Source organism: Amia ocellicauda, chromosome 5, assembly GCF_036373705.1.
Source record: "Amia ocellicauda isolate fAmiCal2 chromosome 5, fAmiCal2.hap1, whole genome shotgun sequence".
In the NCBI taxonomy this organism is placed as follows: domain Eukaryota; kingdom Metazoa; phylum Chordata; class Actinopteri; order Amiiformes; family Amiidae; genus Amia; species Amia ocellicauda.
Window position 1 is genome coordinate 36815864 of NC_089854.1, and position 18207 is coordinate 36834070.

General features: G+C 37.9%; 1 protein-coding gene across 2 annotated transcripts in view; it reads right to left on the reverse strand.

Annotated features, from left to right (window-relative positions):
- The window catches only part of usp6nl (USP6 N-terminal like), an 81928-nt gene that overhangs the window by 24278 nt on the left and 39443 nt on the right, over window positions 1–18207 (reverse strand). For both annotated transcript variants that reach the window (XM_066705052.1, XM_066705051.1), the window contains 4 exons: window positions 12795–12868; window positions 8908–8990; window positions 5262–5301; window positions 4380–4460 (listed from right to left, as the gene is read on the reverse strand). In XM_066705052.1, the coding sequence (XP_066561149.1) occupies window positions 4380–4460; window positions 5262–5301; window positions 8908–8990; window positions 12795–12868 (278 nt within the window). The remainder of the gene's footprint in view (window positions 1–4379; window positions 4461–5261; window positions 5302–8907; window positions 8991–12794; window positions 12869–18207) is intronic.

Consider the following 18207-nt stretch of genomic DNA (forward strand, 5'->3'; position numbering starts at 1 on the left):
CCTGAAATGCAGGACACTCTTTCTGAAAGGGGTACAATACCAATGCTTAGTGAATGATTGCCACTGTACTTCCCCCCTTCCTTCACACATGTCCACAAAGGCAAAGCCACAGTAGACCATTACTCATTATGATCTCGTAATGAAATGCAACAAGAGAAAATTACCAGACATTACAAGCTGCAGTATGGTTATAAATTGCACCCAGGAGGAGCCGTGTGTCTGAAGCCAGAGCAGACATCTGTAACGAACGTACAGTGTAGTGCTGGTAGTAATCACTGGTAGTAATCCCAGGATTGGCATTAAAGACTTTGGCTGCTTTTATTTGAGCTAATCATATACTGATCCATAATTTTTTTTTACCAGCAGTAAACAGTCCTTTGATATTTTGATGATCTGATCAGCAGCTAATTAAAATCTGCCCTATCGCCACAATTCAAAGCCTGCAGATTTCCTAAAGATTTGCCTAATGTTTTCACTAAGGATTTCAACACATTTGGTAAGGCAGAAATAGCGCTTTATAGAAGAAAACAAGTCTGGGTCTCTGGCATTTTTGAGAGTAGGCTGCACATACCAGTTTCTGTTTGGATAATTAAAATGGACTGTGCAAAAAGACATTAAAACGTCTCTGGACCCCCTGCTGTATAGGCGAAATTTTGATGAAAGTTAAGAAACGACATGCACTATAGCTCATGCTGTGCAATTACTGCCAGTTGCAGATTTATTCAAAATAAATCTATGATGAGAAATTACAGCTTGGAAGCCACTTTTAAACCATGTGCAACTGCAGCGGCAATGTTAAAAACGACTTCAGATGCAAACTTATACACCTCAGTCACATTTTATTGCTTATTTGCAATCAGACATAGTTCCGTTGTCCTGTGGAATTGCTATGGGTTTCTGTTACTAGAAAAGACATGATTTATCTAGATGCTTAACAGGGGGGTGATGGTAACAAAGCTTCATTTGCAGTTGGGAGTCTTGCAACACAGCAGAATTAGGGCTATAAATAAGAAAAACATAACAACAACACAAAATGGTCAAGATTAAGAACCAGTTTTCATCAGAGTGACAGATTGTAAATTACCCAGTTAATATAAGCCAGAAAGTAGACATGTTATTTACTTAGTAACTTTCACTTGAATTGCAAAATCCCATTTGCAGCAGATGTCACAGGTCAACTATATTACCCAGAGACGATGTTCTGCTTTTGCCAGTAATGAGAAAAGACTCTTGCTCTTATGCATCCCTGGTTAAGGTTCACAAGGAGGGAACCCAATAAAAGGAAAGATTACAATACAATTACCTTATTTGGTACTTAAATGTAATACATTTTCCCATTACCAAGCCAATAAAGTAATTTTGCAGCTGCTGTTGGTTTCTGTATTTTTTTTTTTTTTTTTACCCTTCACGGATACCTATGTGACAGATGGCAGGGAGTATTAAGATGCAAGTGTTTCCAATCTGGTTAGGATCACCGCCTGTCTGAAAAACACGCTGGTCTTTCACATGAACGTAGCTCTGAGCAGGGAACTGATCTTGGTAGACAGAGAGAAAGTATAAGCAAAACTTTGTTCTAGGCCAAGGAATGTCAAAAGTCAAAGATTTCTATGCTGAAAAAGCAGGTGTTCTCCATTAAGTATATGAAGGCAGCAGTACTGAACACTACAAAGATAGAATGTTCTTCAACACTACCCCCTGATTAAGTATGCTTAAAGTACATACAGTTCTGTGCAGTTTCCTTGTAACCAGTGTGGTCTGGAAAATAATTAAAAATGCTTTATATTAGACAAAATAAGGTTGTTTAGAGGTATACTACACTGTCACTTGTTTTTCTAAGAGCTGTAGCTGCAGCATACATTGTAGAAAACAATGAAAAACAATTCTGTATCATCCGTACAGTGTACAGTGTGATTGAGGTTTACAGGTTTTGTTATGAATTGTACATGTGAAAAAGCTATCTATCTTTCTAGAAAATGGGTGTATCTGCAATGATTGGACTGTAAAGTATTTCATGAAGTCTAATGAACCCACTTTGAACCTTATCTGCACTTCTTCCCCACTATTTATTCCGGTTGTTTATTGAATTTTAAATCAGGTTTTTACTAGAAGTTTGGGATCCTATTTTACATTTAGCATCACTCACCCACCTAGGATAACGAATTCAAAGAAACCACAATACACTGATAGATGAGGCTTCGTGGTTTAACGACAAGTTTTTTTTTTACTTTGGGGAAAAACCTTTTCACCAAACATAGGGATCCTGTATTCTGTTTCTCCAGAAGGCCCTGTAACAAACTATAAATCTGTAACAAACTAAAAGAAACAAAAAGGCAAAATCATCCATGGACTTATATTTACATTGTACACTCATCTTTATCTCTGGTTTATTTTCAGAGGGAGGAGGGTGGGGGACAAATCTAATCCCAAGCTTTTCTGCAAACTCCACAGACGTCTCATTCTTGTATCACGTGATGGACAGGACAATGCAGAGATAATACAAAGTTGCTGAAACAGTGCAGACACCGCTATCACTAATTACTTTGCTTTATTAGACCATTAAAATAAACCTGCCTAGGAAGATCTACGGTTTGAGATAACTGTTGATGTGAAAGGACATGCAGGCAGAGTATATGAATGTGTGTCAGAGAGGCATTGCAGCCAAAGCAATCAATTGACTGTTTATAACCATTAAGCATTCCAACCAATTGCATTCACCATGGATATAAATTAGGAGATTCTGTACTGTAAATCGATTGACTTTAATCTGAATCATCATGCCTTTCTTAAACTCCTTTCCCCCATTAGACTTAAATACATAAAACTGCTGAGACAGTAGGCTGATTCAGCCAACCACTGAAAATCAGAATATGATAGGGAATATACATGCGTACATATAAATAAGTACATTGTTGTCCTTCCCTTTCCTACAATACAATATGATTGCTGTACTGATCACGTCGTAGACGTAGAATATAATTACAGCAACAACAGCTTTCTAATTAGAGAGCAATTAGTGACCTAATTGCTACAACTGCTTGTTTTTTTTCCCCTCATTAAGGAGTTCCAGAAAACTGCCTGAGCTAGAAGGCATGAACACAGCAATATATTGTAATTGGCGCAACCTTGAGTAAAAGACCACCTCAATATTAATGTATACAAAAAGTATTTATGAGATGTTTTCCCTTCACTGCTACAAATCACATGTTTTGCCAAAAACTGTTTTGTTTATGACTGTGGTGACAAAGGAATATATATATAAAAAAACATTACTAGCTATGAACCTTCCCTTTTTAGAGGGTGTATGTGTATAAACCATGGACATTCTTTTAAATCATTCATCGTCAAGAACCTCATTTCCCTTTATGACAATCAGATGTCAACACAGATCACACCATTTCATTTTCTGCTTTCTGTAGGGAAGTCATAACCACTTTATAATTGGTCAGAAGAATAAGTAGAGGAAAGCTTTGGATAAAAGATTTATAAACTACTTTCTTTGAATAAAATATTTGATAGCCTAGAGAATCTCAAGGCTATCTGACAACAAGTGGCAGAAGTAGAACAAGACATCTTCAATGCGGTTTGTAAATGAAGGGGGGAATTACATGAAGATAACCCCCCCCCCAACACACACACACAGATCATCACGTTCTTTACTGGAGCTAAATACTCCAGCTCCAGCAATCTCCAAATGTCTGGCAATGTCAATTTTCTATTTTTATTATAGAAGGGGAAAAAAAGAAGACAAAAAATAGATCCTTCATAAATGTACTGCCAAGGCACCTATTGAACAATGCCCAACTTTTATTTTCAATTCAAGTTTTCTTTGTTTTCCTGAGTTCAACTATGTTCAAATAAGTGAAACTTTTTTTTTTAAGTCACAGTGCCTGCTTATGCTTATTTTTACCATTGTCATTCCCATAAAATCAAGAAAAAATACATACTGGCTTTACAGGAAAAGTACATACATTTCAACCATCTGATAGTTTCCATTTCAATCCTGCATTGCAGTATTTGAATCCTCATTAGGTTTTGTTAATTGCTTTGGAGTATCGTCAAGCCTGCTTGTGAGCTTTGCTCTACCTTTAGATTCAAGTGTAATACCTCTACCTGCTATTAAAGATACTATAGTAATAGTGCTTGTGATTTCTGTACCCTAGTATATATACAGCCTATTTTGTGCTTAATACCAGCTCTGCACCTTTTGTCAGGGATATGGTAGGTTCCTCTGATTTCCCATTAGAAGACATAAACAAGCTTCTGACGTGGTGCAGTGGTTTTCAAACCCTGCTCCTTGGCCCCTGATGTCCCCGCTGAGCTCGGCTGCAGCAAACCACTGGAAATGTGTGGGAAGAAGACTCTTATTAGACTTTACTTACCTTTTCACTGTTTTTATATTTATCCCAGCTTTTGATCATTTTCAACCATTTGGTGGTCCTTTCAACTTCCTGATGTTTTTGCTGAAAACAAACAAAAGCAAAATGATGGGCGGGTTATTCACTTCAACTGAAACACTGAAGGATGTGTTCAAATCTTTATTCATTTTGTTCTTTTTTTGAATGAGCCTCCTCTACACAACAGAAACGGCCCTTGTACATCTCTCTACTGTGTGTTTGCTTGGAATGGTAGTCTTATTCTTCCCCATGTGAAGGCCATATTGATGTAACAGGCAGAGTAGCTCACACACTTTCCTCACGCACAGCTGCTCACCCTGTGACTTCAGATACAAAGGTGTCAGTGCTCTCTGTAGATTGTAGGCAAGGGGGAGGCCAAAGATCTGGGCCCAGTCTTGGCAGTGAACCACAGGGGACACCATACTCCTCACACGAGTACTAGGCCGCTGCATCTTAGTACAATGATCCAAAACAAGGCGGGGCGAAGCAAAGACAGGTCATCCTGGGCCAAGCCTTTTGGATTCACCACCCACTTGTTATGTTCACTGAGTGAACTGAGTTCACTGAGGATCTCCTCACTCACAAGCAGAAGTTACCCTCAAAATAGTTTACAATTAACCGAAACTAAACAGCAAAGGGCCTTCATTTGTATTTTGTATGGATTGCATTACTGCACTTGTGTAATGCTTTAAAATGCTTCTTGTGTAAACTGTAGGTCACTCTGGATAAGGGCATCAGCTAATAAATAAGAATAACAATGAGGAGAGCATGATTGTCTTCTAAAGTCTTAAAGCACAAGGCAGATTTTTTTCTATCAATGCTTCTGGCATAGAACTGTAGCTTTAGAGTAAAAGTGGATTTACTTACCTTTTCCTCGATGGAATCATATGAAGGAAGCTCATTTGTGCTATGAGGGGAGGGAAGAGTAAGTTCCATTTAGGTAAAGACAAAAACAACCTGCTCAAAACATTTTTCGAATTTCAAAAGCCTTGTTTGTTTATTATTCTCGACTGAGAAACAGCAACACTTTTTTCCAAATAAGCAAAAAACTTGAAAATTATGGAAGGATGCCATTATCATCATCATCGTCTTCCATTTCCATTATTTATTGTTTTCCATAAGTAGCTCTTGATTTAAAGGATTGACTATTTCAAATAATTTGACGTATTTGGTAACGGATCAGATGGCATCTTTATTGACAACAATGACAAGTTTAAGATTTGTCCTTCCAATAAACTTGCTTTTCAAACTAAACACAAAACATCTGTTTGTGAATTTCTCTGCTCATTTAAAATTATACAGCAAAAATACAGCAAAGACCAAAAACAGGGCTGGTTCCAGTGGGGGATAATAATCAGAAACCGATAGGGATGGATACATGTATGATATACTTCATACTATAAAAAATAGTTCTGAATAAACTGATACAAAGTTAAAATATTGAAAAGGGACTTCGGAAATTCATCTGCAGTGCTTCACTATCAGTCCCGGAGTTAAACTTCCTGTTGACACTTAGTGGGAGCAACCTAAACACTGCTAGACAAACAGGAAATAACAAATTAAGATATTTGTATCTGACATTAATCAAACTTTACAATGTTTTACTAGTTATAAAGCTTTTAAAACTGACAAGAAAACCTGCTAAAAAGATTTTAAAATTGAAGAATACCAACTTTCACAGGAAACTATTCACGATTTCACTACAGGCACCCTTTTAAAGAAAAGTGTCAATTCAATGGTGTCTGGCAAAGCTCTTTGGTGTGTGCTGACGGTTATTTTTTGTAATTTCAAGTATCCTATTTGGGAGAAACTGTGACATTCCTGGTCTCTGGTGCATAATGAAATTGATACCATTGATTCTTCAACAATGTGAGGCAGCCTTCAGAGGCATATTCCCAAACCCTTATAGGGCATATTCATGACTAGAGATGACTTGATAGGACTTAACAGCAAAGGAAAATCTATTAAGATTTTATCTGATCAGCTAAAACTCTTTCAGGTCCCAAAAACTTAAAATGATACAGTAGAGAGAAATAACAAGTCAGCTCTGCTCTTTTGCCCATCAGCAGATGGCTCTCACCCACAGGAAGTGCCCTGACTTCACTGCTTTGGTTTTGATTATATTTCCCTGACTTCCTGTGGAATAGCAGTCTGTTTTTGATGATGTTTTTTTAAACATCTATCTTATGTCTTACACATACCAAAATAACCTGGTGCTCAGGTTTGTGCCATATGAAACCCTTGTTTTTCTTCTTCAAAACCAGCACCATAAATAAATCTCCTGCCCAGCCTGGTGTTTGAATGTAATGTGAAACTGCATGTTTTTTTTAATATAAACTGATGTGGCAAAACCTGCGCTGATACATGCATGTAATTCACATCAAATTTAAATATTTTATAGGAAAATTTACCTGAATATGGACTATAAACCATCAGCTCAGGTGGTATTAAAATGCACACAAAACCCTTTGCACAAAGTTTTTTCATTACACATGATATGTACCTACAGAAAAAAAAATAGCACCTGATTGCAGATGTCCTCAACTGAACTTTGAAGAGCCGGGACTACTTTGCATCCCTTCTCAATAACAGGGCAGTAAAGAGAATACAATTAAAACCTTATTATGACCGAAAGCTAATATGGTCGAAGTTTACCAGAAAAGGTAAATTGCAGACACAGATCAAGGTCTTGTAGCCATATACAAAATCTTAAAATCCTGTCTGCTGTGGCCTGCACTATTCCAGTGGCAATGTCAGAGTGAAAGTAACGTTCAGCCCCAGTTTCCTGTCCAGACTCAAGTACTGGCTTGTGCATAATTTGCAGCTGCTAACCTGAGCTGATCAAAAAAAGTACTCCTGTCTGAGGTACTTCCCCTGCACCTGCACCTCTCTCAGGAAACATTGAAAACCCCTGAATAAACATCACATATTTCACACACAACCCCCACAAAAGGGTGTCTTGAATAACAAAGAATATGTAACAAAAGCCTGTAGATTAAAAAATAATAATCTTCCTTTATGAGCAGCTGCAGCTGCTACAATGTTCTGTGGCTATTCAATCCTTGGGATTTTCTGCTTGCTTGTATATTTGTACGTTTTTACAGTAGATGGATTTCTGTTCCAGTTACAGATAACTGTTGCAGATGCTCAACATAATGTTTGTATCACAGCAGGCTGTTTTTCACTGATAATCTTGAGTCATTATCCTACGGTACATAGGTTTCGGGTTTGTGACCTTCTCCCTAATTTGTCCAGTTTCCGTTCCTTTCCCTCAGACCCAAACACAGATTAAATCAGGATGAGTGTGTCTGTCTATGGCTACACCCTTTCTTACTGAAGATTACATTAAATGATTGCCGGTCCCAGAATGAAGATTTCTATGGTGAATTTAAACAACAACAAAAAAACACATGCACATGAAAAAAATGATATAAATGCTGGATAAAACAAGTTAAACCAAAGAAAATGCTGGCTTGCAAATTGCAAAGAGGTGAGGGGAAGATGGAGAACAAAAAAAAAAAAAAAATGGAAATAACAGGCTAAACACTCGGTCTTTGTACAACTCAAAACAGCTACATTTGCATATTTATAACTAATTGCAATCTAAAATGCAACACTAGCAGAAACACAGGATAAAGACAAAAGGGAAAGCAAACATTTAACTAATGGTGTTTATTATGTCGTTTGCAGTGGGGCAATAAGAGGTTTGTACTAAAGCCTTTTCAGCAGCAGCCCTGGACTTTGGAGGCTTGCTAAATCAGGGACTGGGGCACAAACTCGAAGTAAATAAAGACATATTGATTTTCACCTGCTCAGTTATTAAAAGCCATTTGTTCCTGCCACACTCTTATGGAAGATGACTTCCAACCGCTAAAATAATTAACTACATTCCTGACCGGGGTCATCTGTCGCAGGAACCGCACAGAGCAAAGAAACTGATGCAATCTTTTTCATGAAACATACGGCAATGTTCCCTACATGGCAGGACATTTTGTTATCTAGCTTTAAATTTTGTGGTCATGTACACAGGTTAGATGGTGTTTGCAAGGTGTGTGGATAAAAATTGAACACTGAAGATATTCTGTGAACATTGAGTAAAGGTTAACTGACATAGTAGACATTTTAAATGTTTTTAGTTTTTAAAAAGTGTGTACTCTCTAAATACATACTCACCTTTTCTTTTCCAGGATAACCTGAAACGCACATTTGTTTATCTAGCTGAAGGTAAATACATGTTTTCATTTCAACAGTAGACTTTAACAGACTGGAAAAGAACCAAAAGTAGCCCTTTTGAAATCATTACAACAACTCAGGTCTTATTTAGCATTTCATCTAAGTATAGGGATCACACATAGGGCAGAAGATCCTTTTCTATGTGGAAAAAATAACAACAAATCAAAGAACAGGATTTTGCAGAAAACTCAAACAACTTTCCTCCAATTAGCTGACAATGCTACTAAGAAACAAAGGATATTACAACTTCTGATAGAAAAACAAAAGACCCATCTCTTACTGTAGAAATCCAAATCTGTCGATGACTTTATACAGGTGAAAGTTGGCATCCTCCCAGGGTTCAACTATGGCTCCTTCTTTTCCCTGAAAGGGAATTAAAAATATTGAACATTAATCATAGTTCAATAATCCTAAACATCTTGGGACAAACACCTTGATTTCTGAGACCATGCAGAACTTTAAAAAGTGTTTTTCCTCCATATTAAGTAGTAAACATATCTAGGAAAGCAGGGAAAAGTAGGAGAGATGAACGACTTCAATGTTATGGAGGATTAATAATATTTGGAGAGATTACACTACCTAAACAGATTTATTTTATTATTTTTTTAATACTAAACTTGAAGCCTGGAACCTGCTATGAAAATGGAACTGGAATGTGTATTTCTCAGTTGTGTGGGTCGTAAAAGTCCTGGGTAAGAAACAACCACAGCAATTTCAGTAAGATGCCACCACAAATTCCTCTTTATTACTCAGTAAACATTTCACAACATATTCCAAAGAACCGGTCCTCTGCTGGATTCATGATTAAAACGAGTCGTACAAAGAACAAATACAATAATAATACATCCACAGAAAGACAAATATTGTGACTAAGAAGTTCCCGATCCAGATGTATAAAAAAAAAAAAAAACCTATTTAAAGATAATTAGCAAGGTGTCAGTTTAATAATTTCCTTCTCTGCCCTGTTATTATGTTATGGACATTAGTCAGTCTAATGAAGTCTCCACGGAGTCTGGAGCTACATGGCAGTTTTTATCATTAACACAACGAGACTGTGCGTCAGATTCAGTAATTAACTAAGCGCTGTTGCGATCTGGAGGTTGTGCCCTTGAACCGACCCGTTTAGTTTCACTAAAATCGCTGAACAGTGGTGCATCAAAGATAGATTAACATCATTTTCTCTGCATGGAATTAGGAAGAAGGTACGTATGAATACCCATCAGCAACTATACCCCAGCTTTCTCGTGACCAATACTAATCAATCAGCTTTTTATTGAGTTATTTATTTTAAAAAGAGAGCTAATCTGAAGAAGGTGGCAAAAAAACAATAAACAGTAAGTGTATAAATGCAGAAGGCTGCATTTGGAAACCCCAGCTGGGCTCTCATGGAGTAATTTGATAATGTTAGGCAGGAGGTCGTGAAAGACAACTTTTCATCAGCTGTTTGAGTGGATGCACCCTTGATGTAAATGTGTGCCTGCAATTCTTGCACATAATGGATGTATAATGAGGGAATGGTTATTATATTTTCTTGTTAAGCTTCAGCTGCTGCGCTGGTAAAATTATTTGCCGTTTGCTTTGCTCATATTGACCCCTTTAAGCATCTCCACAAGATTGCTCCTATGTCAGTTTCATTCAATATATATACTTTTTCTATAGGGGAAAAAAAAGGTGTTGTTGTCGTCTTTCTAGTTACATTATCTATAAATTCTGTTCATTTTCCATCTGTTAATAGGGGGGACAAATATCCCCACAAGCATTACATTTTCTATATGAAAGGTCTAAATTCTGTGCTCCATAAAGTAGGTTTGTACAGACATTCACATTGCGTGTTCTTCTGTGACAATCCATCATACTGACAGACAAACAAGTTATATTCCACATAAGAGTACAAAAAAAAAAAACACTACACACATCAAATGAAATAAAGGGGGAATTCAGTATTAAGGAAGGTATTGAGTTATTGTAAAACCTTGGAGACCATACATTATGAACACTCAAATAGCAATACTGCCCCATTTGGCCTATATTTAAGTGTGAACCTGACATCGCCACCACCACCATGCTTCCCGGTCAATAAGTTGATATGGTCTGCCAAGATTTCCTTTCTCTCTTCAGGACAGGGTAACTATGGAACACACCGAAGCGCGGGTTACAGGTTTTAAATCGCACACATCTGACAACTTTGGAAATAACAGCAGTTGCATGGAGTCAAACGGGCATCATTTGATCAATTGCACTGCTTCCATCAAATAGATAACATGATGTTCTGCGAGGCCGTCCACGGCTGCTTTTACTGGACATTAGATTCCCCAATATGTGGATCACTTTGCACACTGTATAGAGGTTGGTAGTGAACTGAAACCCACCCAAATTTTAAGATGTGCACAGATGCCAGACCCTGCCTGACTTCTTCAGTGCCCAAAACAGAAATGGGAGAAAGGGCTGGATTAAAACCAAAACTTTGACAAAGACAAAACTACAGGCTCAAACTTGATAAGGGGTTATATTTATAAGAAGCTGCAGCATCTGACAAATAAAGTGGCACAGAGTTTTCTATCAGCGTGTGGCTTGAACTTTTGATATAATCCCCTTCAAAGTCCATATCAATACAGCCACTTCCTGATTTCTTGCAGTGAAACAATGCTTCCGCAGCGTGTAAACGAGGGGGCCGAAGGAAGCTACAGCGCCTGCCAGTCGTTTATGCACAAAGACCACACACACATTGGTCCTCTTGAACAACAGAGGGTGTTTGAGCTTTGCCTTTTAAGATGATGGGTGTGTCCAGATATATCACTCTGACTTAGCAAGAAGGAATGTGCCAAGAGATAACATCTTCATAGTTAAGTGGATGTTTCAAAAGCAATACTCATGGTGACAGCCTCTAAAGCCCAGTGCTTTGGAGCAAAGGGTGTTATTAAGCAAATTAAGAGCATTACATGAAGATGGATTGTGTTATGCTGCTATGTTGTTGGATCATATATGGAGTCTGATCATGGATTTTTTGGGATTTCTCTACCATACAGATTTATGCCATTTCTGATATGTTATTCATTTAATTTATTTAGTTCTACATATTAATAGAACTATTAAAAAAAAAAACTGATCTGCATATGTTTAATGGTGGAATTCTAAATTTACAGTCTATAATATATATTTTTATTGGAATGCTTATATTACAAAAACTGGTACTTAGTTTTTTAGCATTTGTCTGATGCAGTGTTAGAAATCGAAATATTGTTTACAGCCAAGGCATTCCACAAGCACCACTTATTATTTCAGAAAATGTTACACTTTAAATGCAGAAACTCAATTTCTAATATTCCTGTAATCTCAAACTGGTCCTTTTTTTTTTTTTTTTTTTTTTACACAACAATTTCCCCTTGAAAACACTGGAAATCCCAAAACACAAAGTTAAGTATTTGTTCTTTTTTTGTTATATTGTTTTTATGAGTGTCATGGGTTTTTGTCAGGTAGGTTTATTGTTCTGTAAGGCAGGCTTCTTACTCTATGTTGCATGTGGCATCGGTGCCAAAGGTACCCGATTTCTCTCGTACCAGAATTTGTAACTTACCTCTTCCTATGAAAATGCAGCCCTTGAGCTGGATCCGAGTCCTTTCTGCGTTCCCCCTACTAGCAGCCTCCATAGGCAGTGTGTTAATTCTGGGCTGACCTTCCCCTTTGTACATCAACACTTACTGCTCCCGAACGCCAATCAGCTTACAAGAACAGCCATGCCAGTCACAAACCATGTTACCCCAGGAAAGCTATATGAACATCAACAAACATTGCATTTCACAGCCTGGGTCTACAGCTCAGAAGCAGTGCTTTTTTGTTCAAGCGGAAGCAAACCATTGAAATGTTAAATACCGTAACATAAATAAAGAAGTTATTAATAGTACTGTTCCCGTATTATAAAATGGCACAGGCAGCTGGGTCAAGACAAGGTTCATAATAAAAATGCAAAGCATTGCCATAGTGCATGCTCTCTGTTCCCAAATAATGAGTTCACTTGATTAAACTCTCACCCCCCAGCCGAAAATACCAAATTCACAAGATATCCACGGATTTCAAGTCAAAGGTCAGTGGAGGATTTAACATTTGATAATCGTTAGCTGTTAAAACAAGACTGAGTAAACGTGCAATAAATGAAACCACAGTGCTCACCTTGTCATATTTCGCTACGATTTCAGCACGTTCCTGGGAAAGCTTTATGGCAGCATTCTGTTCCGCCTCCGAACCTGAAAGCATTCCAGAAAAGAAAGAAGTTAACTTCACCATTTTTTACCCCAGCATTCATCATTTCATAAGTGTTCCAGTCCCCAAAAAGAACCTTGGAGAAATCATGCCGTTCTGAAAGGCGGTGGGCCACTTCCTGTTTCATGAGGTCACACAGCAATGACTCACAGTTCCACTAGCTTGTGCACAGCGTCAAAAACAAAACAAATACACTACACTTTGGCAGCAAAACATAACAACAATAATAAAAATGAAAGAAGCTGAGCAAATAAACGGTCAGCCTCCATTCCACTCTTACAATGTGGGAACAGGGAACAGTGTGGGAAAACCTTGGAGAAACTCAAACAAACCTATGGAGTATGACGCAATTTTTTGAGGCTTATCATTCAAGTTTAACTTATTTGTTAAACTTTGTTAAAAGCATTCATACAGTACGGCTTATAATGCTGGCTCTAATGGGTACAGATAAGCCTAGTCAAATATCAGGCTACATAAATTGTGTAAGAAGTTTAATGAAGATTTAAATTATCACCTGTACTATTGGACATCCTATATGGATTTATAAGAGGAAGTGAGCTGTATACATTGTGGTGCTCGGTGACGTATATAACAACTGGGAGAAAAGGAAATAAACATACAGTACATTAAAAAGTATACCACAGAAAGATAAATAAAAAATAGCTAATTTAGAATGATACCTTCAATCAGAATTACTGCTATGGCTACTACTGTGGACCTAAATTCTACGGAAAATCAAATCTTCACATCCTATACATCTCTCATGCTGAGCACTGACAGATGCAGATTCATTAAGTTTTGTTAAAAAAAAAAAAAACACTTTGGAGATAGTCATGATTTCCCAATGGTGGCGTTTAAAAAAAACACAGGATTTTTCTACAATTGAAGATGGATGACTGTACCTTAAACAAATGGCACAAAAATGTTTTAACTTTCATTTGAGCAGTCATTCCATTTGAATAATGCAGGTTTCCTGGACATTTCCTTTGAATTTTGTATCGTGATGTTTTTTTAAGCATCCAAATCTTCAATACATATAGATGTGGCAATTAATTAGCCTAAAACCAAAGGCAGATTAAGAATCCTTCTAATTAATTGTGCACTGCAATCTTGCAGATGGAGAGACTATACCTATATACCACTGTATTATATAAGTAGCATACTTGATACAATTTAAGCCCTAACAGCAGCAGACTGAATCTCACCCTAAGCAACACTAAAATTTCAGGCTAGACCCCTACCAATCTACACATGATTCAGTTAAGTCAGTACAAAAGTAACCCTAACCTGAACAGAAGTAGTATTTCGGAGACTAACCCTAACCCTAGCCTAGGTATTATATTGGATTTTACATTTTAATTTCTTTATCATTACATTTCTCATCAACATGCAAATCTTCAATTCGTACAGATATGACAGTTAATGAGCCTCTCAATTAAATAATATTTAAAATGATTTATTCTGAATTGTGTGAAACTGCATTGCTGATGTGACGGGGGAGAATTCAGCCTACACAGTGATTACAGTTCAATCCCAGATGCCACTGGATAAAACAAGATTAAGTCTTTGCACTTGCAGATAATGAGAACAAAGGGCCTAACAATTGTGTTGGACAAATCAAAACATGAGAGGTGTCAGGTGTTACCTTATGTCATGAAACATTACGAAATCTACTGAGGTGATATAGCCTAATCACTTAAACGAATGCACTGTAGATGTTCTGATGAACACTGGCAGCAAAAACCTAGCTAGCTCTTTCCAGTCTGGTGTCAGGGCAATCTGGGCAACTGTACTGTAAAGGATATAGCTGATGTGCAGATGCTCTTGATAAATGATGCAAAGTTTTCAATCAGTCAGTTGCTCGGGCTATATTCTATTTTCTGCTCCTACTGCTGAAGATTCCTTCATTCATGAGGTACACATGAGGTACACCAGTACCATGAGGAAACTATGATAGCTAAGGGCCTACAGAAGCTTTATTCCAGTCCAGTGCTGTCACTACTTCAGCATTATACAAATGAAAACTTCACAAGCGTTTCCATCTCCTCACACTAAACTGCCCTCGAAGACATAAATTGGACATTTCAGAAGTGATGGCCACTTTATCATCGCACAGTGATATTGAACAGTTATGCTACTTTAATTTTGAAATCTGCAAAAATTGATGTTTAATTCTCTGTTGCCAAAGCCCATTGGACATAAAAACTCTTAAAGCATTAAGTTACAATAAACCAACAATATAATATGCAGACTGGAGGGAACTTAGGAATTAAATTGTATTACTCGTCAAAAATGAGTTGGTATGGGATTGATCGTTTCATCCCCTAATCACCAAAGCCAGGATGACTGTACAGACCCGAGAGGTACAGTAACGCAAACGTCTCGTGCAACAGCAAACTGTATGGCCATGGAATAAAAAAAATAATAAAAAAATGTATATCTGAGTCTGAAGCTTTATGTTCAATATAACTCAAGTGTAAGAAAATATCACTATAAAAATCATTTTCCAGTGTGCTGAAATCTAATTTCAAGGACTTCGGCACATACATCTTTAATGGGAGGGGAAAACAAAATTGCCACAGAAGATGTAACAGTGATATTTTATTTATTTTTAACATGGACAAAGTACATGTATAGTTTACAGTGACATTTGGAAATAGCTGCTGTATATTTAAGGACAGAACAAGCAGATGAGACAGAGACTCCATTTTCTCTGCACAACAATCCAAGAGCTGTGAAGGTCAAAGCTTATGAGTATTGGGACAAAGTAACATTTTGAAACAAAGCAGCTTTCTCTCTTTACGTGACAAATGGGCCACAGGTGCTTAGCTATGACTTTAAATTAAACTGTAGTTTCCTTGTTTGGCTTTTCTGAGGTCAAATGGATGAAAACAAAGTTTCAGACCAGAAAGAAAGAGAGAGAGAGAGAGAGAGAGAGAGAAAGAGTGAGAGGAGATGAATGAAAGAATTATGAAGATAATTCACTCAAGGAGGTTTCAGTACACATTCAAATGAAAGATGATCAAAGATGATCTATTGTGCCAAAGCATACAAGACAGTTTCCACATAAGACCAGGTAAGGTAAAGGCATTTCCTTCTCTCCCATTGCAGACTAAATACAGAGACTTACTTCATCCCACTGGAACAGTCTGTTCACATGCCCATGAAAAAATGCAGAAAATAAGGAATTACATTATGGTCAAATCTGACTTCTTCCTAGGCCTGTTCAACTAACCAATCTGAAGCCCCAGACTACTTTCAGGCCTGTCCGCAATAGATTTCACACATGCAGCTGACCCAAACCCACACTTGTTGATGCGATTGTCCTGTCATGCTGTATTACTGTCAGGCAGCATTTCAGATTTTCTCATTAGTCATCCTGCCACAACCATGTCATATTTTCATGTATAAATCGACATCATACCATGGTAGGCAGAATGAAAATCAAAAATCTGCATCCTATTGCCAGGTTTCTCAGTTTCACAATCAGACCATTCTAACAGCTCAGCCGTTTAGCAAATTGGTCCTTCATGGTCATAATTCCAATGATCAGAAGAATCAAATATTGCAACTCAACGTCATTACTAAGATGAAACAAAAGTACCCCAACCATTCTTTCTGAATCTAGGACTATATGAAATCCGCACTATGGAAAAAACGGATTCAGGCACTCGAACACATTACAACAAAGTCAGTTTAAACAACATATACAGTACTGTGCAAAAGTGTGAAAAAATGCTGTAAAGTAAGAATGCTTTCAAAAATAGACATGTTAATAGATTGTATTTATCAATTAACTAAACGCAAGTTAGTAAACGGAAGAAAAATCTACATCAAATCAATATTTGGTGTGACCACCCTTTTCCTTCAAAACAACATTAATTCTTCTAGGCACACAGTTTTTGAAGGAACTCGGCAGGTAGGTTTGCCCAAACATCTTGGAGAACTAACCACAGTTCTTCTGTGGATTTAGGCAGCCTCAGTTGCTTCTCTCTCTTCATGTAATCCCAGACAGACTCGATGATGTTGAGATCAGGGCTCTGTGGGGGCCATACCATCACTGAAAGACCTGAGGTCTTGTCAAATTTAAATACAATAAATGACATATCAGCTCTGCATAAATATTCAAATGTATATGAATATGTATATATATTTCTTTGAATGGAATATGTAAAATGTTGTTGTATAGTTCTGTCTGTCTGTCTCTCTTCCTGCACACTCACTTTTCTTTGTCTGGTTCCACATGCAAAACAAACAGTCCTTTGTGCATCCCAGAATGCTATGCAGAGGAACCAGTGATGTCGCCCCGATGCTTGGTACCTCCACCCTCCAAAGGCGGAAGAGGAAGAAGAGAAGCGAGGGCCAATCCACTTGCACATCCGGGACACGGCCCTCTGCTGATTGGACATTATGCACCATTTGTTTAGAACTGTATAAAAATGCAAACCCGGAAGATATCTGTAAGAAAAGCGGTTTGAATCTGAGACTGCCTCGCGTTCGCTCTGTTCTTCTTCTGGGCCAGCCTGAATAAAACACTTCTTTTCCATTTGCAACACAACTCCTGCGCTGCTATTTCCGTCAATTTAAGAGGGTTTCTTCAATCACTTCCAGGACTCCTTGTTCTTCTTTACGCTGAAGATAGTTCTTAATGATTGTCGCTGTATATGCCTTCTGCTACAGCCAAATGTTACACATTTTGACTCATCAGTCCAGAGCACCTGCTGCCATTTTTCTGCACCCCAGTTCCTGTGTTTTCGTGCATAGTTGAGTCGCTTGACCTTGTTGCCACGTCGGAGGTATGGCTTTTTGGCCGCAAGATTTCCATGAAGGCCACTTCTGACCAGACTTCTCCGGACAGTAGATGGGTGTACCAGGGTCCCACTGTTTTCTGCCAATTCTGAGCTGATGGCACTGCTGGACATCTTCCGATTGTGAAGGGAAGTAAGCATGATGCGTCTCATCTGCTGCAGTAAGTTTCCTTGGCCGATCGCTGTGTCTACGGTCCTCAACGTTGTGCGTTTCTTTGTGCTTCTTCATAAGAGCTTGGACAGCACATCTGGAAACCCCTGTCTGCCTTGAAATGTCTGCCTGGGAGAGACCTTGCTGATGCAGTAGAACTACCTTGTGTCTTGCTGCTGTGCTCAGTCTTGCCATGGTGTATGACTTTTGACAGTAAACTGTGTTCAGCAACCTCACCTTGTTAGCTGAGTTTGGCTGTTCCTCACCCAGTTTTATTCCTCATACACAGCTGTTTCTGTTTCAGTTCATGATTGTGTTTCAATCTACATATTGAATTGATGTTCATTAGTACCTGTTTGGTATA